This window comes from Chiloscyllium plagiosum, unplaced genomic scaffold (assembly GCF_037043375.1).
Source record: "Chiloscyllium plagiosum isolate Xiang-an unplaced genomic scaffold, Cpla_swu_hap1 HiC_scaffold_16, whole genome shotgun sequence".
NCBI classification, from domain to species: Eukaryota; Metazoa; Chordata; class Chondrichthyes; order Orectolobiformes; family Hemiscylliidae; genus Chiloscyllium; species Chiloscyllium plagiosum.
The window spans coordinates 15,881,053-15,904,804 of NW_028270154.1; the positions used below are offsets into that span (position 1 = coordinate 15,881,053).

The following is a 23,752-nucleotide window of genomic DNA, read 5'->3' on the forward strand; positions in this document are numbered from 1 at the left end:
GCCCCAATCAGTTGAAAAGGTCATTTACCCATCCTGATAGCTTGAAAAGAAATATTATCCCAATTGTGACCCATGTGGAGCTCACGTTACACATCACTTAAAGATCTTGTAGAGGTTTTCTCACCCATGTCATTCCTAATAGCCTCCAGAGAGTAACTATTTATTCATATGGAGATTCTTGGCTACTCCTGGAGAGTTGGAACCATCCTAACACCCCCACCACCCCCCACTTGTCTCTTTTCTCCACTCCATTCTCACTTCACCTCCTTTACTCATCTTTTCCTCTTTTTTCTCTCTCTCTCTCTCACTGTCCTAGTGTTTCCATTCATTCATTTTTATTTCTTTCCCTATTCCAATCCCTCCTCTGCATTTTCCGGATTCATTTCCCTCACTCCCTAATCCATTCCTTGATTCCCTTCCATTCCTATTCCCTCCTCTTCCTCCATATTTCCTCTCACACTTTATTCATTCACACAAGGCCCTCCCTATTCTCTCCTTCTCCATTTATTTATTCCCTCCTTCTCTCACTTTATTTTATTTATTCACTCACTCCCTATTTATCCCCCCTCCTTTCACACTATTTATTAATTCACTCCCACCCTACTTACCTATCCTTTCCCTATTTGATCTCATTATATCCACTTATTTATTTATTTATTTATCTCCCTCCCTCTTTCCACTCACAATTTATTTATTCTCTCACTGTCTCTATCCATTTATTTATTTATTCTCCCCCTATTTATTTATTTTCTTTTCCACATTCCCTTCTTTTTGTACACTCCCTTTATTTATTTCCCCTCCCTATTTTCTCTCACTCTATCTATTTATTCTCTCTCGCCTTTCCACATTCCCTTTATTTATTTTCTCCCCATTTGATCTCACTCTTTATTTATTTATCCCTCTCCCTACTTTCTTTCTCTTTCCCACATTCCCTTCTTTCTGCACACTCCCCTTTCACGACAGCCAGTCACCATCATGTGACCAGCACGCCCGCCAATCAGCTGCCGAGGTGCAAGCACGTGGCTCCGCGCGTACACGGCGTAGGCGGACGGGCGCGCGCGCACGGTTAACCGGGAGCGAGCGCGGGTGTGAAGCGGGCGGGGATCCGCCTCCCGGTGAGTCGGGGTGTCCACCAATCGGATGGGTTCCTGTGGAAACACTGAGGTAATAGAGCGCTGGTTAAAGTAGTTGTCTGTCCGATTGAGTACTAGTTAAGGCCAGTGTCTGTTGTTGACTTGATTGAATGCTAGTTGAGATCGTCATCTGGCTCCTGGTCAAGGTAGTTGTTTACTTGGTTGAACACTAGTTAAGTTAGTTGATTGCCTGATTGAGTCTGAGTTGCTTGGTAGTTAAGTGGTGAGTTGTCTAATTGATGAGGTCAGGCTCTTGTGATGCAACGGTAGCGTTCCTACCTGTGAACCAGGAGGCCTGTGTTCAAGACCCACCTGCTCCAGAGGTATGTTATGGCACATGGATTAGAAACTGTGCCAGAGAAGGGGTGGTTAGCTCAGCTGGCTTGCAATGTAGAGTGATGCCAACATTGCTGGTTTGATTCCAAGGCAAAAGTGAGGACTGCAGATGCTGGAAACCAGAGTTTAGATCAGAGTGGTGCTGGAAAAGCACAGCAGGTCAGGCAGCATCCGAGGAACAGGAAAATTGACGTTTCTGGTTTGATTCCTGCTGAGATTACCATGAAGGATTCTTCTTCTCAATTTCTTCCCTCACCATGAGACATGGTGACTCACAGGTTAAACCACCTCCAGTTGTCTCTAATGAAAGTAGTGTTATGGTCCAGTCGGACTTTACCTTGTGTAATTAAATGGAGCTAAGGAAGTTGGTTGTAGAGTGTTAATGTTGCCTGTCCCTAATGGGAATGTGGAGAAATCAGGAGCTAGGTGGAAAATTTGGTGATGTTGAGAAATATAGGGAATGCACAGAAGTGGAAGAAGTTGAAGAAAGAATTGTCCTGAGACTAGAATAACCAATGTGAAATATGGTAGAATTAGAGAGATTACCAGGATAATTTGTCCTTACAGAATTTGTGACTGAGGCTCTATTTACTTGCTTCCCTGAATTAGTTAAATGTGTTAGACATATCTAGAATTGTTGACACAGTCAATGTGCAAACATCAGCAATAATTCAATGCAAATTAATGTTTTATAGGCTAGATAGCGCAAATTGTTTCAGCCCCTCAGCCAGCCAGCGACATCACTCCAAACTGAGAGAGAGTGTAACACAAGACACTTGGGTCACAAGAATCAAACAGACTGCTTCACCTGTAACAAGGCAGCTTTTCTGACTTCAAGTCTAAAGGTAAGATGCCACTTGAATCTGAGACAAGACAGACTGCTTTGAAAAGATAAGATACCTGCAAACCAGGTACAGAATAATTAACTGGAAACCAGGGTCAAGGACTATTTCCTATTTTAACTCTAAATGTTGTGGATGAGAATATGAGGCCATGATTTAGAGAACTTAGTAACTGCTAAGTAGGATGGAGTTCTGTTAGATTCTAGCAATCCTTTTTACAGTGTTTTCTGTATTGAACATTGCATGTAACCTGAGAAATAGCTGAACTTCACTTTCAGATGACCCACTTTCCTGATGATCCATTAGGATTCCATGCCAGGTCAGTATTGACCTTCAATTCAGTTCTGTGATGGATATCAGTTGCCTTGGTGAGGAATATTGTAAACCAATGTAACCTGGGCTCCTAGCTCTGATCACTGCCCTCAGTTGCCCACTGAGAGTGTGCAAGTGTCGGCATTAGGAAATGACTGAGTTGGCCTCTGTTGTGATGGTCGTCCCTGTCCAATAGTCTGTGGACACTCTATTGTGTAATAGATAAAGAACACTGGTGGCCCGCACCTGCATTTCTGTTCCTCCACCCACAGCTGTCTCTCAGTGATCATTGTCAGAGGCTCCATGAGGTTATCCTCGTATTAGGTTTTATCTGTAGCTGATTGTGAAATAATCAGGTTTCTGAAGTGATGTCAGGTATAGAAAATAGGGATCAAGTGAATCCCTTGAAGAGTATAAGGGGAGTAGAGACATTCTTAAGAGGGAAATCAGGAAGGCAAAAAAGGGATGTGAGATAAACTTGGAAAATAAGGTTAAGGATAAGCCATAGCGAGTCTATAAGTACATTAAAGACAAAAGAGAACCTGTAAAGAGAATAGGGCCCCTTAAAGATCAACAAGGTTGTCTATGTGTGGAACCACAAGAAATGGAAGAGATACTGAACAAATATTTCACTTCAATATTTACTGTGGAGAAAGACGTGGAAGCTCGGCAACTTGAGGAAATAAATATTGTGTCTTGAAACCAGTCCACACTACACAGGAGGAGGTGGTGGAGGTCTTAAAAAGAATAAATGGAGATAACTCTTCGACACCTGATCAAGTTATCCTAAGACACTGTGGGAAGCTAGGGAAGAAATTCCGAGGTCCCCAGCAGAGATATTTATATCATGCCATATCCATGAATGAGGTGCCAAAAGACTGGTGGGTGGGTAATGTTGTGCCTTTTATTTAAGAAAGGCTGGAAGGAGAAGCTGGACAACAACAGATCTGTGTGTTTGACATCAGTAGTGGGTACATTTTTGAGGGGATTCTGAGAGACAGGATTTACATGCATTTGAAGAGGCAGAGATTAGGGATCGTCAACATGACTTTGAACGTGAGAAATTGTGTCTCACAAGCTTGCTTGAGATTTTTGAGGATGTGAACAAGAAAATCGATGAGGGCAGAGCGGTCGACGTTCTTAACAGGGACTTTAGTAAGGCCTGTGACAAGGTTCTGCAAGTTAGGCTGGTTAGTAAAGTTAGATCACATGGAATTCGGAGAGAGCTTGCCAATTGGATACAAAATTGGTTTGACTGTAGGAGACTGTGGTGGTGAAGTGTTGTTTTTCAGACTGGAGGTCTGTGAGTAAGTGCTGGGTCCACTGGTGTTTGTCATATATGTAAATGATTTGGATAAGAATATAGGAAGCATGGTTAAATAAGTTCGTGGATGACACCAAAGTTGGTGGTATTGGAGACTGTGAGGAAGGTTATCTAAGATTACAGAGATTTTGATCAGATGGGCCACTGGGCCAAGGTGTGGCAGATGGAGATTAATTTTCGTAAATGCGAAAAGTTGCATTTTGCTAAGGCAAACAAGGGCAGGACTTAGACAGTTAATGGTAGGGCCCTGGGGAGTGTTTTAGAACAGAGAGACCTAGGGATTCAGGTACATAGTCCATTGAACGTTGTGTCACAGTAGACAGAGTGGTAAAGAAGGCATTTGGTACGCTTGCTTTCATTGCTCAGACCGTTTGAGTATAGGAGTTGGGACGTCATGTTGCGTTTGTACAGGACATTGGTGAGGCCACTTTTGGAGTATTATGTACAGTTTTGGTTGCCCTCTTTATAGGAAGGATGTAATTAAACTGGAGAAGGAGTAGAAAAAAGATTTACAAAGATGTTACTGGGGCTGGAGTATTTGACTTCTCAGGAGAGGCTGGATAAGCTGGGACTTTTTCCATTAGAGCTTGGGGGGGTTGAGGGTGACCTTTAGAGGTTTACAAAATCATGAGTGACATAGATAGGGTGATCAGCAAGGATCTTTTCCCTAGATTGGGGGATTTCAAAACTAGATGGCATAATATTAAGGTGAGAGGAGAAAGGTTTAAAAGGGACTGGAGGGGCAACTTTTTTCACTGAGAGAGGTTTATATTTGGTAGTTGCAGGTACAGCTAAAACATCCAAAAGACCTTTGGACAGGTACGTGAACAGGAAAGATTTAGAAGGATCTGGGCCAAATGCAAGCAGGTGGGAATAGTTTAGTTTGGGAAACTTGGTGCCATGGACGAGTTGGATTGAAGAGTCTGTTGCCATGCTGTGTGACTCTGACTGTATCTTTATTAGATAGAGGAGCATGCATTTAGATAGCAATCTATTACAACCCAGAATATTTTACAATTAGTTGATTAATTTTTGTTAGCAATGTAGCAGTCAGTTTGGCAAGTCATCATACAGGATCACTGTTTCAGGACTGAATGTTCAATAGGACAGGAGATGTTACCTGTGTTTATATCTTATGGGCTATGGTATTGGACCTGTTTTTCCACTTTTTCATAGGAAAGACTGTAATGTTTAACTTTTTAACTTTCCTTTATTGTTCTGCTTTGTACCTAAGATGGTGCTGTGAGTACTAATTTGTAAAATTCTTACTGTACTTATGGGTATATATGACAATAAACTTAATTCAATTCAATCTACCTGAAGAAACTAACATGATCTCAGTTTAGTATTTTATCTGAAAGACCACTTTGGTAGTGCTGCACTCTCTCAGTACTCCCCGCTCATGATGTGGCACATGCCGTCGCTGCTGTCCCTGGTATTGTTCTCCCTCTGTACTGCCCCCTTAATGACACAATATTCCCTCATCACTGCTGCCCCTCCCTAAGTGCAGTGTTCCTCTTGGGTTTGCATTGGAATGTGAACTTGGACTTTGCTGTCAATTCTCTTTAGGTGGCTTAAATCCAAGAACTCTTGACCGTACTTTAATATATTTCCTTGGTCATGTGCTTGGGAAAATTCTGTCTTCAAGTCAGAGTATTGAATTTTGAAGTCAGTAGTTTCCTCTGAACAGATGGGTTGTGGTCACAGTGACCTACTGCAGTGTGTGACCAACACTAAGAGGGCTATGGTTCTGGAGGAGAGAATCTCCCAAGTTCTCTGAGCCAAACTATTAAATACCAATAACAGGAAAGGAATCAATCACTATTGACATGGAGAGTGCTTGAATCTCTCTGTCTAAGATTCAATCTTAGTGCACCTTGTATTGGCAATCTCGTGAGCCCCATTTCCTAACTTCAGCCTAGAACCATTCATCACTGACTTGCACCAATTTCTGTTCCAGCCAAGGCTTAATCTTTAACATTCTCGATCTTTTGCTTTCAGGTGACCTCCCCACATCCTAATTTTGTGGAGCCTAATACTCCTCTGAGACCTCTATGTTCCTTTGATTCTGCCCTCTGGAGCAGCGCCCACTTTAATAGCTCTGCCATTGGTGGTTGTGTCTTCCATCCTTAGTGTCTGGAAATTACTCCAAAACATTTTCATATAGCCTCTCTTTGATTTTTTTAAATCTACCCAGAAACTACTTTATGCATTAAAACATGAAAGGTTGTAATCTGAAATCAACTATTATTCAGTTGACAATTTTCTGGTAAATTTTAGTCATTGGTATTTCTGCTTTTTTTGTTTGGCAGATGCGAGGTTCAGGTGATCAGCCTAATCCTGGCACATCACAGTCACCGGTAAGGAACCATTAACCCTTTCCATTCTGTTTGTCAAACTGGAACTCAAATCACCTTGCAGTAAGGTTGTCTATGTGTGTTGTCCAGGGCACAAGAATGATTCAGGGATGTCTGGGAATACTGCTCCGGGTTGAATTGTGTAACCTTTTCAGTTCTAACTTCCTCAAGATGTGCTGTGCTGTTTTAAGGCAGCATGATTTCTGGGGCCAGTTTCCTCTCCATGTTGGTCACATGATCACAATATATCTGTTCATGAGTGTGTGTGGTTATGTAACTCATTGACGCTGTGCAAAATAGCACGGATGCACAGAGGCCAAATATAAAACAGAAAATGTTGGAAATATTCAGCACGTCTGGTAGCAGTTGTGGGGAATGAGAAACAGGAGTTAACTTTTCTGGTCTGTGACTCGTCAGGTTTTGATAGAAGAATAGAGACTTGAAATGTTAACTCTTTCTTCACTGATGCTGCATGGCCTGATGAGTACATTTGATTACTTCCTGTTTTTATTTCAGACTTTCTGCATCCATTCGTGAGGTGGTTTACATGTGCTAAGGGATGGGATTACTGGAGAATAGTGTGATGATGGGGTAGGCACGTCATAGATAGGAAATATGTGTGTGACATCAAAATCACATTTGTGGTCATAATAAATCAAGTGTATACATTGCCACTTCTGTGTAAAACTAGCTACAATGCACGGTATTTGCATGTGTGCAGTTAACCAGGGAAGTCTACAAGTTACTTAGTGATAACCTGCTCCTTTGCTGTTATTGTCATTCTCAGGATTAGTGAACTGATTTAAATTTTAACATTTTGTACAGAATTCCTGTTGTACAAAGCATTGGAATAGTTGGGCTTTGGTTGGCCAGGAAAGCTAAGATTTTAAGAGTTAGTAGTGTTGGACTGAACACTGTCTGTGGTCTTGATACAAGTTTGGAGTCTTGATTTTTCCCTCTATGCCATCATAAATATTTAATAGATTTTATAAATAATTTTTAAATTGTATACTTTGTATTTTGGCTTCTGTCTTGTTCCTATCTGTGTTCCAATCTTTGTTAAATAATTCAAGAATAATGAGCAGAATATTCCCTAATTTGATGTCTGAGAATTTTTCAGTTGGTGACGACACTCGTCTGCAAACTAGACATGCTTTAAATCTGATGCCGGAGTGCAATTAGCAGTGAAAAGGTTGAAAATGGCTTGATAAAGGCTGTTAATTTTCAGTGGGTAACTTTCTTCAAGGTTAGCAATGAGCAGCATTCCTTTACCGTAAAATTTGATTCCATTATTATATGGTTTGCAGGAGAGACATGTTTGGGATTCTGTGAAGAAAGCTGCCTTCATCCTGGGCTCTGGACTCTTTGTGTTTGCAGCCTTCAGGAACACTGTGACCTGGTAAGTTGACAGAAGGAGGACGAGCCTGGAATTAGCACACAGCTCCAGTCATTTGCTACAGAGGAAAAAAAAAGTTTGTGTGTTAACCCATCTGAGAGCAGCCTCTCTCGCATGTGATCTCTATCTCCTGGTCTTCTGCCTCTTGCTGTCACTTCCTTTTTGTGTTTGTGTGTGTGTCTCGCTTTCCATGTGTTACTAGTAATGATGGAGGAAAGGAGGGTAAGTCTTTGTGCAGTGGTGGAAAATTGTGATTAGGCTTGCTCCACACCTGCCCTTCATCACAATGAATGGTATAACTGAAGCTGACTGGCTGTCACCATTTCATATTGTTATATCATTCTTTTTCTCGTCTCTGGACTGTATATGTGGGACATTGTAACTAGTCGAAAAGTGTGGTGCTGGAAAAGCACAGCCAGTCAGGCAGCATCCGAGGAGCAGGAGAGTCGATGTTTCGAGCATAAGCCCTTCATCAGGAATGAGGAGTTGGCCTGAGTGGGCTGAGAGATAAATGGGAGGGGATGGGGCTGGGGCTAAACAGGCTGGAAATGTGATAGGTAGTTGGAGGTGGGGGTAATGGTGATAGGTCAGAAAGGAGGAGGAGCGGATAGATGGGAAGGAAGATGGATAGGTAGGACAGTTCAAGAGGGCAGTGCCAAGTTGGAAGATTGGATCTGGGATAAGGTTGGTGGAGGGGAAACTGGTGAAATCTACATTTCTGGGATAAGGTGGGGCAGGGACAGAGTAACTAGTACTGCGTGTGTGTGTGTGTGTTCTCGAATCCTGTTGCCAGGTGTCATTTCTCTTGGACAGAGCTGATAGTTACGATGCAGTGAATTGCCATTTGTTTTGGTGTCTCCCCACAATGTCTCACTTCCACTGGGAAATTTTGGCAGTAGAAGCTGAGCTGTGGATGATTTGCAAAATGATTGTCCAACATTTTTCAGGCATTTGCAGCAATTCTGGGGAGCTTCTGGCGACTTCTGGCAGTCGCAGTGGGGAAAAGCTCACAGTTACTTCCAAGGCAACGAATGGGTCCTCTTCTTGCTAGGTAAGTACTGAGAGGTGCAGCAGATTATATTGGGTTATTGTAGCAAGTTATGGCTTGTTATATTCAGCATTTCTATTCAATTAATGAAAGTGGTGGGTTTCCTTCACAAGATAAACAGAGCTATTGTGTATATGGGCAGACTGAACATCAGTTTAGTCCAGTATTCTTATCACTTGTTCCATTTACCTTGATTCAAGAAGAAATGTTCCAGGCAAATATGGGAGAATTCTCAGATCTTTAACTTGCTTAAGAAGGGCAAAGCTGTGGCGTAGTAAGAGTGAGAGAGAATATTAGGTGATATTAGTTTAAGGTTTTAAAAATCTGTGATTTGTGGGTGAAGTCGCCATAGTCCGAGTGAACCATAGGGCTGCACTCTCTCATTAGAGAGAAATAACGGGCGGTGATTTAACCAGAGGGTTCTCCTGCTGCAGCAAAGGGGAAAGGTTGAGAGGGGGAATTCGACATGGTAACCTGAGCCGGTGCAGGAATTCACCCAACACTGCATCACAAACCAGACCTCCAACCAACAGAGCTGCAAAGGGGAGCCTGAAGGAATTGGGTATCGGAGAACAGAGGGTAGGAGGGCTGGAGGATGGGAGGAAGGTTAAGGCACAGTGTTTGTTTAAAAAAAAATTAAAGTTTTGTCAGAACAAATATGGAAGATTGTCCGATATTTGCAAGTCTCTAAGATTTTTGGGTTCCAAGAATGGCTGACTCGACTGTTTCTGAGAGGTCAGTTTTCCAAGATTTCCAAGTTCCTGGGATTTCCCAGTTCCCAGGTTTTGCCAGGATTCATTCAGTGTCAGTCCTGAGTGAGTTGTCTTTCTGTCCCAGGTACCATGGTGATTCCTACTATGTCCTTCTGGATTTTGAATGGGCTCCTTCTGATTGTGGATGCCACAGGAAAACCACAGCTGATTACACGCTACCGGATTCAGAGGGGCAAGAATGACCCGGTCAGAGTGGCTCTTTTAACTAAGAACAATTAGATAACTTGTGCTGAATTAGTGAAAATCTTTCCACTTCTGTGCATTTATTTTCAGTTTGTCTCTGGTGCAGTGCAGTTCTATCTCTATTCCATCTCGGTGACTTCCCAATGACTGGGTTAGTGCCTGTAGGATGTAAACATGGAGCAGTTAACATCCCAGATAGTGAATGAGTGATTAAAGCTGTCTTTTAAATCCCTCCCCTCATTTAAAGAATCATAAAATCAGTACACTGGGACGTCTTTCAACTTTTTTGTTTACGTACAAGCTTCCCCTCCCCAACCCCCGATCTTTCTGTTTTTCGCTCAAAACTCCTTACTTTGGGAAGTTGCTGGTAGTGAGATTACAGAACAAATTAGATTGACTCAGTTGTCACAGACACTGGCAGCCTATGTAGAGGGCATAGGTTTAAGGTGAGAGGGAAAAGCTATAAAAGGGATCTGAGGAGCAACTTTTTCACGCAGAGGGAGGTGCAAGTCTGGATTGAGCTGCCGGAGGAAGTGGTGGAGCTGGTACTAGTGGAAGGCGATATGAATAGGAAGGATTTAGAGGAATGTGGGCCAAATGCTAGCAAATGGGACTAGATTAATTCAGGATATCTGGTCAGTATGGACGTGTTGGACCGAAGGGTCTGTTTCTGTGCCGCATATCTCCATGATTCTGTACAAAGTCCAAAAGCAAAATACATTGGATGCCAGAAGTCCGCAATAAAAATATAAAATATTAAAGTCCAGGCAACATCTGTGGAGAGAGAAATAGAGTTAACCTTTAAGGCTAGTTACTTTGTCTTTTGCTAAGATGATCTGTTGAAATGCTAACTCCACAAATGACCTGCTTTCAGCATTTTCTGCCTTTTGTAAGAAGCCCAAGATTGTGCATTCACAAACGAATCTCTGCCAATCCATTGTAACTGGGTTTTATGGATTCTGTATAAAAAGATTGCAACAGGAGAGTTTGAAACTTTACTACTCTAGGCATGTTCCAGCAGCCCATGATCTACTACCATTGTCCCAACTATACCTGCAACTGGTTCTGCCATCTGGAGTGTAATGTTGCGTAATAGCGGGACAACAGTATAGGATAATATTGGATGAAACAGGATCCTGTGGGCTAACAGAACAGGGTACTGTTGCATAATGGAGGAATTATGGGATAGTAGTAGAGGGAGACACAGCAGAGAAAACACTGGGTCGCAGTCAATAGCAGACTAACAATAATGGCTGCCTCAGATAATGTTAATGCACAGAACCTAAACAATAGCCAAATTTGTTAGCAACCTTTACCATTCAGAGGAACCTAGCATCTTGGTGTTAGCTCATCAGTCTTTGAAGGAAAGCTTTTAAAAATCACCGACAGAAAGCGAAAACCTTGTATAATTTCAAGCAGAGGTTGAGGCTAAAGGGATCAAAGGAAATGGAGGGGGAGGTTGGCAGGGTTGTTGAGTTAATGATCAGCTATGATCATAATGAATGGTGGAGCAAGCTTGAAGGGCTGAATGGCCTACTTCTATTTTTCTGGTCTTCCTCAGAAAGACAGCAGTATAGCAGATTGGAAAGCAAGGATTGATTTGCCATTGTCTGAGAATACAGGCTACGATTACATTTTTAAACATTCTGTGCTAGTTATCTTGTACTAGTTTATGTTTAGACATTGGATCTGATTGAGATCAAGCAGAATTGTGAAGCCATTTCATTTGGTTTCTTCACTCTGATAAATTACCATATTTGCTGAACCATAAAACATATGATTTCTTCCTGGAAAGAAATTGCAATGAATATTAAGGTCTGAAGGATGTCCAAATATTTGCTACATATTTCTTAAAATCTCTGCAACTTATGCTCTGATAAATAAAGTTTTAAATGAACTTTGCCTCTCCCAGCATAATTGTGAACTGCGTTTGGAAACTGAAAATTCAACAAAAACACTTTTTTTTTCCCTCTTTCCATTTATTTCAGAGTCATACAGTTGTACAGCACAGAAACAGATCCTTTGGTCCAACTTGTCCATACCGACCAGATATCCCAAATTAATTTAGTCCCATTTGTCAGCATTTGGCTCCTATCCCTCTAAACCCTTCCTATTCCTTTTACACTTCCAGATGCCTATTTAAATGTTGTAATTGTACCGGCATCCTCCACTTCCTCTGGCAGTTTATTCTATACACGCACCACCCTCTTCATGAAAAAGTTGCCCCTTGGGTCCCTTTTAAATCTTTCCCCCCTCTAGTTCTGGACTCCCCCCACACCAGGGAAAAGAATGTATCTATTTATCCTATCTATGCCCCTCCTGATTTCATAAACCTGTACAAGGTCACCCCTCAGCCTCCAACACTCCAGGGAAAATAGCCCCAGCCTATTTAGCCTCTCCCTGTAGCACAGCTCCAACCCTGATGACATCCTTTATGTTTACAAAAATCAAGAAGAAACTGTTTTTTGGTAACTGACTGGAACAGAAAGAGAAAATTAAATAAAGAGGAGGCTCCATCTCATTTTCTGACTAGTTACAATTTGTGCTCTTGCCTTGTGTCACAGGTGGAACCTGCTAAGCTTCAGCAAGCCATCAGAACGGTTGTATTTAACCAGGTTTTCCTGTCGTTCCCAATGGTGTTGGTAATGTATCCCATCATGAAGTGGAGAGGTAATCCTTGTGGTACTGAGCTCCCCACTTTTCACTGGGTGCTGCTGGAGCTGTGCTTCCTTGGGCTATTGGAAGAAGTGTTTTTCTACTATTCTCACAGGTGAGCTGGATACTCAATGCAGCACCCTGCTGGTCTGTATCTTAACTCTCACCAAGTTCCATTCGCCTATTACTTGCTGGCCTACATTAACTTCCAGTTTGGTGCTACCTTAAGTCTAAAATTCTCATCCACATTCTCAATCTCTACATGACCTCACCCTGCCTATCTCTAATCTCTTGTGTCTTACTCCCATCTGAGATATCTGCGCTGTTCCAATTCTGGCCCCTTGTACATCTCCTCCAGTTTTAATCATTCTGTTATTGATGGTCATGCCTTCATATACCTGAACCCTAAATTCTTGGATTCCCATATTGAATCTGTCAATCTGACCCCCCTCACCCATTCTGCTTTTAAAATCTCTTAAAACTTTGGCAAATCCTTTCAATCACATCTCCAATTGTTTCCTTGTGTAGCTTCGTCTCAGATTTTTGTCTTGATCTTTCCACCTGTGTAAAAGCTTGGGATAGTTTACCATGTTGAAGACCCTAATTAAATGCAAGTTTTGTTTTAGCTATCTGGCCAATGGGGCAGGGACATAACAGCCTCGCCAGACCAACATCAGAATGAAGAATAAATGCAAAATCTTTGTTTGTAATCTTTTCTGTGGGGGAGAAAATGGAAAAGGAGTATGAGAAGGTGGATAAGGTAGTGTTTGAGGAATGTGGGGAGAGAATGGGGTTGGTAAGAATAGTTGTTTTTTTGAAAGTTGGGATTGACTTGTTGTGGGTTTAATAGCATTTTCCTGTTCTCTGGTCAGTTCAGTGATTGGTGTTTCAACACTTATTCTGTGCAGGCTTTTCCACCATCCTCTGCTTTACAGACACATCCACAAGAAGCACCATGAATGGACTGCCCCGATTGGCATTATCTCCCTGTACGCACATCCGGTTGAGCACGTGGTAAGAGATGTTTGCATCTGAACAGCACAAAATATCAATACTGCTTGTTGCTAAAAAAGGTGGGGCAAGCAGTTTTCCTTGGGCATTAATGTTGGAACTGCTGTTTACATTTAATGAGTTGGAATTGGAAATAGAATTTCACCATTTGCTCATGATTCCTATGGAGCTGTATAGACAATAAAGAAAATACAGGAAGACAATGAATTCGCAAAGTGGCTGAACTTCAAAATAAATTTGCAAGGTGGTACATTTTAGCAAGTAGCATATGGAAGTTTCATATTCCTTTGAAAATAAGACTGAATTATAGAATAGTACATCTCCGAAGGAGGCCATTCAGATCTTCGAGTCTGCTTTCAAATCAGTTGAATCTGTCTTCGCTGCTCTTTTCAAACATTGCTGCAAATTGTTCTCCTTCAATTATTTATCTAATTACCTTTTCAAGGCTGCTGTTGAATCAGTATCAGCACATCTTCACGCAATACATTCAAATTGAACCAATCATAGCATGTAAAAATTTTTTTCATTTTAAAAATGCAATTTTTTTTTCGGCCAAATGCCTTAAATCTGTGCCATTTGGTTATTGAACCTTTAGCTACTCAGTACAGTTTCCCTTTATCTGAGCAACCATTCTCTGCTGTGAGAGGAATAACCCTAGTGTCTCTGGGCTCTCCACATATCTGAAGGCCTTCAACATTGGTACCATTCTTTTTACCCATTCGTGGGATGTGGGTCAACATTTATTGCCCATTCCATGAGGGCAGCTAAGAGCAACCACATTGCTTTGTATATGGAGTCACATACAAGCCATACTAGGTATGGATGGCAGATTTTCTGTGGATTTAGTTTGCATAGATTTCATGAAGGCTTTTGACAAAGTTTCACTTGATACACTGGTTAAGAAGTTAAAAGCTCATGGGATCTCGGGCTATTTTGCAAAGTGAATCCAAATTAATTAGCAGAAAGTAGAGGATGATGGTCGAAGGGTAATTTTGTGGCTAAAGGCTATGCCCATTAACATCCCACAAGGTTGAGCATTGAATACTTTACTTTTTGTATCATAGAATTGCTACAGCTTGGAAGTAGGCCATTTGGCCCATCGAGTCCACACCAACCCTCCAAAGAGCATCTCACCCAGATCTACCCCATCCCTGTAACCCTGCATTTCCCATGGCTACTTCACTTAGCCTACACATCCCTGGGCAATTAAGTATGTCTTAGGACTGTAGGAGGAAATCAAAGCACCCAGAAGAAACCCACATAGCCACAAGGAGAATGTGCAAACTCTACACAGACAGTCGCCCAAGGCTAGAATTGAACCCAAGTCCCTGGTATTGTGAGGCAGCAGTATTAACCACTGAGCCATTGTGCCACATTAATAATCTGGACATGAATCTAGGAGATATGATCAATAGTTTTGTAGATGACATAAAAATTAGTGGTGTGTTAAATTATGAGGAGAAATACCTCAGACCACAAGATCATATAAATGGACTAAACAGTGGCAAATGGAATTTCGTCCTGACAACTGTGAAGTGATGTATTTTTGTAGGACTGACAAGTCAAGGGAGTGCACAATAAATGATAGGATGTTAGAAAGTACACAAGACCAGAGGGACCTTGGTCTGGATGTCCATAGCTCTCTGAAGGCAACAAGAAAGGTGGATAAGATAGTTAAGAAGATGGAAAGAATGTCTTGACTAATAAAGGCAAGCATTGAATACACAAGGTGATGATAAAGCTGTATATTATGTATGTTTGACCACAGCTGGAGAATGGTGACCAGATCTGCAGACAGCAACCTACAGGAAGGATGTGACTGCAGTGGAAAGGTTACACAGGAGACTCTGCTCGCTGGAGCGCTGCAGCTATAAAGAGAGACCAGATAGGTTAAGATTGTTTTCTTTAGAGTAGAGAAGGCTGAGGTGGGATCTCACTGAGGTGTACAAAAACCTTGGGCAGCAAGGTAGTTGAGGAGAAACTTCCCTTTAGTAGAGAGTAACCATGGGTTACAGTTCAGATGTAAGGAGCAGTAGGTTTAGAGGGGATTTGAGGAAAAAAAATGTTTTCACAAAGAAAATTGTGGGTATCTGGAATTCACTACCTGAAAGAACCATAGAGGCATGAATATTCAAAATATTTAAATAATATATAGTTGAGTACTTGAAACACAAGTGGGCTAAGTGCTGGAAAATTGAATTAGAATAGATGAATATATAATGAACAGCATGGGTGTGATGGGCCAAAGGGCCTATATGCCTGCTGTAAAGAAACTCTGACTCTCCACTACATGTTTTATCTCTTTAGAGTCATACAGCATTGAAAGAGGCCCCTCAGCCCACCATGTCTATGCTGAACAACAAACACCAAACTATACTAACCTCACTTACCTCCACTTGGTCCATAGCCTACTATGCCCCAGCACATCAAGTGCTCATCCAGATACTACTAAAATATTGTGAGTACCTGCCTCCACCACCCACACAGGGAGCACATTCCATATTTCTACCATCCTCTGAGTGAGTGAAAAAGTTATTTTTCAGATCTCCTTTAAACTACTTAACTCCTCACCTAAAACTGTAAGCCCTCTAGTGTTCGATATCTCTTCCAGAAGGAAAAAGTTCTCATGATCTATGCTGTCTGTGCCTCCCATAACTTTGTTTAGCTCTGTTAGATCCTTCACAGCTACCTCTACTCCAAGGAAAACATGCCCAGCCTTATCCAGTCTCCCGTTTCCTCTTGAAAGCCTCCCATTGCTCACTCACTTCTGTCTCCCAATCTTTAGTTTCACTTGACCTAAGCCAGATTTCTTCTCAACTCACTGAAGTTAGCCTTTCTCCAGTTATTTTACACTTGATCCAATGTTGTCCTTTTCCATCACTGTTTTAAGCCAGTTATGATCACTATTAGCTAAATGCTTCCCAAAACCACATTCCATTTGTCCCATTTCATTACCCAGAATTAAATCTGGCATTGCACCTGTCCTATATGGACAGGAAAAACCTTGATTATGAAAGTGATCTTGAACACATTTCAGGAGTTCACTCCCTTCTGTTGTGCTTTGCATTGTTATTTTCCCAGGCTATATTTGAATAACTGAAATCCTCCATTATTATTAATACTTTTGTATTTTGTCTGTATATTTGACCTTCTGCCTTCTTTCCACTACATGCTAACCTATACAGCACTATATGTACTATTATATCCTCTGTTCTTTGTCTACCCAGATAGACTTTGAACTGAATGCCTTCCTAGGGCAGTTAGGAGTCATCTGTTTTTCAGGAGATCTGAGAAAGAATTTTATCCCACAGAGGATGGTAGAAAAGTGGAATGTGCTCCATGTGGGTGATGGAGACAGGTACTGTCACAATGCAGTTGACTCTTTAAGCACTACCCTGAATTATCCTACTATTCCTGTGCTTACTTTGATGTCCATCACATGCCAATTAAGAAACTTTGATGCTTTCTCTTTCAGCTCCTCGTGTAAAATGTCTCCAGACATTCAGCCCTTTTCCTTTTGATGCCATCGTTTGCCTCATGGACCGCAGCTGTTTCCCTTGTCTGCCCAAAGTGTCCTGCACCCTCTCATGTGATGTCCTTTGTCCTGGTAGGGAGGCACTACACCATGTGAAACTCTTACCAGAGATTACAGCAAAACTTGTCTATCCCCTTGACTATCGACTTCTCAATGACCATTACATTTCTAAACTTTGGTGTCACTCCCCCACCCACCCGTTCAGTCATGTACCTTTATTGTGCCAAATTGTGCTGTAGAATGCAGTCTCTGGAATTGTCTTCACTCTCCATTCATATTGTAAACTGAGGATTTCTGCTTGCTACGCTGCTGGATGACCACCCATGTAACATCCTCCCCAACTCTCTGGAGTTGCAGGATGACTACTTCCAGAAATCTGAATGCCATATAATTCCTGCGAGATCAGAAATGTTTTGCTTGAGTTTGAATAACTGATGGTGCTGTGTGGGTGTGCATAGTCATTTGGAAACAATTGAATTGGGCATTCTCACAGAATGGCAGGCAGTAGCTCTGAGCTGATTCATGAGTTTGCTTGGAAGTCTGCGAACTGATGTTACCATGTTTTTTAAATTTGTTACAATTACTCAATCTTAGATCCATTGCTGTATTTACATCTACCCGGTTTAATGTTGTTTATGCTTCGAGGAGGCAATTGCCTAGTGGTGTTATCGTTAGACTATTAATCCAGAAACTCAGCTAATATCCCAGGGACTTAGGTTCAAATCTCACCATGACAGATGGTGGAATTTGAATTCAATAAAAATCAAATCTGGAATTGTCAGAAAACCCAGCTGGTTCCCGAGTGTCAAGAAAATCTGCCATTCTTACTTGGTCTGGCTTACTTCTGACTCCAGATGCACAGCAACACGGTTTACTCTCTAAATGCCTTTGAACCGATTGGTTTGCTAGACCTTTTTATGGGTATTTGAGACGGGCAATAAATGATGGCCAGCCAATGACGTCCATAACTGAATTCATTTTAAAAAAAAACTTTTTTCCTTTATTACATTTTAATTTTCTCCCTTTTGGATCTAAGTAATTAAATAAAAATGATCAGGATTAAGTTCTCGATTCAAAGCACTGATAGAGAATTTGCCACAAAGGACTCTCACTGTTTGCACAACCTGGAACATCCACCATCCATTCTGAAAATGTTTGGGTTTTTTTGTTATTGGTGTGAGAAATTACTGATTGTTTTTGTGTGGTGAATGTGTATGTCTTTTCTGTCATGCATGGGTTGCCCAGATATCAAAAGGAGAGTAGAGTAGTGGTTGAGGCTTTCACTTATTTCCCTCAGATGTCCAACATGCTACCACCTATGATTGGACCGATCATCGTGGGATCTCATGTGGCAACTGTGATGCTGTGGTTTTCATTGGCACTACTGATTTCCACAATTTCACACTGTGGTTATCATCTCCCACTGCTACCATCACCAGAGTTTCATGATTTTCATCACCTCAAGTAAGTATTAAAAGATTGGAGGATTGAGTCATTCTTCACGGTGGTTGTCAGTTGCATGGGATGTGCAGAAAGAAAGCAAAGTTAAATGTTGTAAAATATTAATATTTCTGGTGGTATTTAGAACATAAGTAAGATGGTCATAGGCAGAGGCTGCCTAGTCTTCTGATGACAGTTCCTTGGGCTTGATCCACAGCCAGTTCAAAGTGACCATTTCGGGGGTTCAATTCGTGGTGAATTGCTCAACCCATAGCTACATCAATTATGTTCTGGTTGTCTATCGTGAGCTCAGCGATGGTCCAGTTTGCTTATCTAGTGTTAATGAATGAATGATACTGGCTTGTTATTTGGACTGAGATTAATCTGCCATCATGTCTTAGCTGGTTTGCTTTGCTGAGCTACTGTAGATCCCCTCAAGATTGCTATTAATCAGTTTGTTGTGAGATGGTAGGGATTTTAATTCTTTGACACCTCTGGAAAAGGACATAGAAGATATAGAATGTAGGGAAATAAATGGTGACATTTTGAAAAAGCCTAATCTTACATAGGAGGAAGGGCTGGATATCTTGAAATGTATAAAAGTGGATAAGTCTCGAGGACCTGATTAGATTAGTGTAGAAACAGGCCCTTCAGCCCAAAAAGTCCACACCGACCTGCTGAAGTGCAACCCACTCAGACCCATTGCCCAATATTTACCTAACACTACAGGCAATTTAGCATGGTCAATTCACCTGACCTGCACATTCTTTGGACTGTGGGAGGAAATCGGAACACCTGGAGGAAACCCACGCAGACACTGGGAGAATGTGAAAACTCCACACAGTCGCCTGAGGCCAGAATTGAACCCAGGTCTCTGGCGCTGTGAGGCAGCAGTACTAACCACTGTGCAATGTACCCTATGGGAAGGGAAGCTAGGGAAGTGATTGCTGGGTCTCTTGCAGAGATATTTGTATCAGCGACAGTCACAGGTGAGATGCTGAAAGACTGGAGGTTGGCTAATGTGGTGGCATAGTATAAGAAGGGTGGTAAGGACAAGCCAGGGAACTATAGACCAGTGAGCTTCTCGTCAGTGGTGGGCAAGTTGTTGGAGGGAATCCTGAGGGACAGGATGAACATGTATTTGGAATGGCAAGGACTGATTAGGGATAGTCAACATGGCTTTGTGCGTGGAAAATCATGTCTCACAAACTTGGTTAAGTTTTTTTGAAGAAGTAATAAAGAGGATTGATGAGAGCAGAGCAGTAGAAGTGATCTACATGGACTGCAGTAAGGCATTTGACAAGGTTCCCCACGGGAGACTGATTAGCAAAGTTAGATCTCATGGAATACAGGGAGAACTAGGCATTCGGGTATAGAACTGGCTCAAAGGTAGAAGACAGAGGGTGGTGGTGGAGAGTTGTTTTTCAGACTGGAGGGCTGTGACCAGTGGAATGCCACAAGAATCGGTGCTGGGTCCTCTACTCTGTCATTTATATAAATGACTGGGATGCAAGCATAAGAGGTATGGTTAGTAAGTTTGCAAATGACACCAAAATTGGAGGTGTAGTGGGTAGCGAAGAGGGTTACCTCAGATTACAACAGGATCTTGACCAAATGGGCCAATGGGCTGAGAAGTGGCAGTTTAATACATTTTGGGAAAGTAAATCTGAACAGGACTTAAGCACTTAATGGTGAGGTCACAGGGAGTGTTGCTGAACAAAGAGACCTTGGAGTGCAGGTTCATAGCTCCTTGAAAATGGAGTCGCAGGTAGATGGGATAGTGAAGAAGGTGTTTGGTATGCTTTCCTTTATTGGTCAGAGTATTGAGTAAAGGAGTTGGGACGTCATGTTGAAGCTGTACAGGATATTGGTTAGGCCACCGTTGGAATATTGTATGCAATTCTGGTCTCTTTGCTATTGCAAAGATGTTGTGAAACTTGAAAGGGTTCAGAAAAGATTTACAAGAATGGTGCCAGAGGTGGAAGATTTGAGCTGTGGGGAGAGGCTGAATAGGCTGGGGCTGTTTTCCCTGGAGTGTCGGAGGCTGAAGGGTGACCTTATAGAGGTTTACAAAATCATGAGGGGCATGGATAGGGTAAATAGGCAAAGTCTTTTCCCTGGGGTGGGGGAGTCTAGAACTAGAGGGCATAGAACATAGAACAGTACAGCACAGAACAGGCCCTTCAGCCCACGATGTTGTGCCAACCATTGATCCTCATGTGTGCACCCTCAAATTTGTGACCATATGCATGTCCAGCAGTCTCTCAAATGTCCCCAATGACCTTGCTTCCACAACTGCTGCTGGCAACGCATTCCATGCTCTCTCAACCCTCTGTAAAGAACCTGCCTCTGACATCCCCTCTATGCTTTCCTTCAACCAGCTTAAAATTATTACCCCTCGTGTTAGCCATTTCTGCCCTGGGAAATAGTCTCTGCATATCGACTCTATCTATGCCTCTCATTATCTTATATACATCAATTAGGTCCCCTTTCCTCCAATGAAAATAGTCCGAGCTCAGTCAACCTCTCTTCATAAGATAAGCCCTCCAGTCCAGGCAGCATCCTGGTAAACCTCCTGTGAACCCTCTCCAAAGCATCCACATGTTTCCTATAATAGGACGACCAGAACTGGACGCAGTATTCCAAGTGTGGTCTCACCAAAGTTTTATAGAGCTGCAAGAAGATCTCACGACTCAAACTCAATCCCCCTGTTAAGAAAGCATGTGTTGTTTTGGCTTTCATTAACAATCCTGTCCACTTGGGTGGCCATTTTAAGGGATCGATGTACCTGCACACCAAGATCCCTCTGTTCCTCCACACTGCCAAGAATCCTATCCTTAATCCTGTACTCAGCTTTCAAATTCGACCTTTCAAAATGTATCACCTTGCATTTATCCAGGTTGAACTCCATCTACCACCTCTCAGCCCATTTCTGCATCCTGTCAATGTCCCGCTGCAGCCTACAACAGACCTCTATACGGTCAACGACACCTCCAACCTTTGTGTCGTCTGCAAACTTGCTGACTCATCCTTCAATCCCCTCATCCAAGTCATTAATAAAAATTACAAACAGTAGAGGCCCAAGGACAGAGCCCTGTGGAACACCACTCACATCCAGGCAGAATATTTTCCTTCTACTACCACTTGCTGTCTTGTTGGCCAGCCAATTCTGTATCCAGACAGCTAAGTTCCCCTGTATCCTTCTGAATGAGCCTACCATGAGGAACCTTATCAAATGCCTTGCTGAAGTCCATATACACCACATCCGCAGCTCGACCCTCATCAATTTTTCTAGTCACATCCTCCAAAGAACTTAGGGTGAGAGTGGAAAGATATAAAAGAGACGTAATGGGGCAACCTTTTCACACAGAGGGTGGTATGTTTATGCCAGAGGCAGTAGTGGAGGCTGGTACACTTGTGTCATTTAAGAGGCATTTGGATGGGTATATGAATAGGAAGGGGTTGGAGGGATATGGGCCAGGTGCTGCAGGTGGGACTAGATTGGGTTGGGAAATCTGGTCGGTGGACAGGTTGGACCGAAGGGTCGGTTTCCATGCTGTACATCTCTATGACTCGACCTACAAAACTGGTAGATGAGAGAAATAGGGAGCTACTCCAAATTCTCCTCTTCATTTCCAAATAAAGGGTGTATCATTGAAATGGAATATCTGTAAAGAACTTTTTTAGCCTGATTCATATTTCTGAGAGTTTACACAATGGTGGCATTTTTATCATATGAGTGAACCAGGCTGTGTTTTAACAGGTTCAACCAATGCTATGGAGTGCTTGGAGTCCTGGATCGCCTCCACCAGACTGACACCATATTTAGAGAGACTAAAGCGTATGAGCGTCATACTCTCCTGCTCAGCCTTACTCCTCTATCTGAGAGCATTCCGGACTTCGCCAAGCGCAAGTGACGAATCTTTAGGCCCTACTTTGGGATCTGGCAACTACACAATCATATAATCCTTTCCTCACTGATCATTAACACTTGCTATTGTGCTTTGGTTTGTTTACAAGGAAAGCTTTTTGAAAATGCTTTGGTACACAAAGTCTACTTGCTGACGTGTTTATTCAGAAGCTCTAGACTCCAGGAGGTGCCAGGGACTCAGTCAGTTAGGTGGGCTAAACCGTAACTTTTCTGTAAAATCTTTTATGGCAGCTCAAAATTATCGTTCGTTTCTTCATTGCTTGTTTAAGGTATCAATAAAACAATTTTCATCCATGCAATTATTGTGCCTTATTTAATAGAAAACATCTAAGGCAATGCTCTCGACACTTTCACTCCATTGTATTTTCTACTCAGATACTGAAGATCAGAGTCTAATCACTGAATTCCCTAATAGCACCATCCTTTGTTTGGAATTGATCCGAGTAAACCCTATCTATAAAGGGCAGTGCGTGGGAATTTAGTGTGGCAGGCAACTGGCCACTCAATTTCCCCAAAACCATAAACATGGCAGATGAGAGGGGGAACAGTCTGCACTTGCTTGGCTGTGTGAATCTCCTTGTTGAAGCTGCCCTACCTACTTACACCAATTGTTCTATCCTTTCCACAAGGCATTCATCCCATCCCTCCCAAAGCTGATATTGTAGATTATGCCAATGGATGGACTTTCACAATCTTAAGACAATGAAATAGACCCAATGGCCTATCAAGTGCACTCCATCATTCAATAAGATCACGACTGATCTGATAATTCCCAGCTCCACATTCCAACTTTTTCACCATAACTTTGCGGTAAAGAAGTCTATAGATTATCCGTTAGAGGGAAAAAAGTCTTCATTGCAATCTTAAAAAAGTGATTTCTTACAAAGTCTCTGCTACAAGGGTAAATAATCTTTCTGCATCTACCCTGTTAAGGTCCCTACTAATCTCATGTTTTTAAAAAAAATGTGGAATAAGATTTGAACCCATAACCTTTTGTCTCAGAGCAAAGAATGCTACCCACTGAATCACAGCAGGCATCCTTCTACACTTATGTTCTAAAATGTTCATTCACTTGTAATCATAAGGTTAGTGTGAAGGATTAACATCATGGCCATTACAGAAATCTAGCTGGAAGTGATAACTTCCCCTTATATGCAGTAGTGGTACTATGGTTCAATAAGCAGAAGACACCTTGAGCTGTTTCCTTACTTCTCTGGCACAGAGCATCTTGCCTTATTCCTACCAACTGTCCAAGTACCATTTTCTATCTAACACTGAAGTACTGTACCAAGTTTCTCTTTGCTTCTTCCTGCATCCTCTGCCCTGACTTATTCTTGTTTATTTCAGATCCATCTCAATTTATTATCATTTTCTCTCTCAAATTCAAAGCTTTCATGCCAAAGCAGATAGAGAGGAGACAGGAAAATGAAACTGTGACAACTGGATAAGCCAGTATCTTGTGGGCAGGGCAGGCAC

General features: G+C 42.0%; 1 protein-coding gene across 4 annotated transcripts; it reads left to right on the top strand.

Annotated features, from left to right (window-relative positions):
• Positions 1-1,026: 1,026 nt before the first annotated feature.
• Positions 1,027-22,575, top strand: faxdc2 (fatty acid hydroxylase domain containing 2). Of its 4 annotated transcripts, none has more exons than XM_043703170.2 (10): positions 1,027-1,164; positions 2,165-2,314; positions 6,260-6,307; positions 7,612-7,703; positions 8,648-8,751; positions 9,586-9,707; positions 12,269-12,474; positions 13,268-13,373; positions 18,203-18,369; positions 22,109-22,575. In XM_043703170.2, the coding sequence occupies exons 3-10, from the start codon at positions 6,260-6,262 to the stop codon at positions 22,260-22,262; spliced, it is 999 nt and encodes a 332-aa protein (XP_043559105.1). In that variant the 5' UTR covers positions 1,027-1,164; positions 2,165-2,314; the 3' UTR covers positions 22,263-22,575. The 4 variants fall into 4 exon arrangements, with proteins under 4 accessions (XP_043559105.1, XP_043559107.1, XP_087851278.1 ...); XM_043703172.2 differs by having other exon boundaries at positions 1,097-1,115; XM_087995152.1 differs by lacking the exon at positions 1,027-1,164 and adding an exon at positions 1,259-1,279.
• The last annotated feature ends 1,177 nt before the right edge of the window (positions 22,576-23,752 follow it).

Bases quoted from the DNA above. Each gene is read 5' to 3' on its own strand.
- faxdc2 (XM_043703169.2), top strand. From the start codon at position 4,342: ATGTTGCGTTTGTACAGGACATTG. The intron at 4,366-6,259 runs GTGAGGCCACTT...TTTGTTTGGCAG, and splicing joins TGCGTTTGTACAGGACATTG to ATGCGAGGTTCAGGTGATCA. The intron at 13,374-18,202 runs GTAAGAGATGTT...TATTTCCCTCAG, and splicing joins CACATCCGGTTGAGCACGTG to ATGTCCAACATGCTACCACC.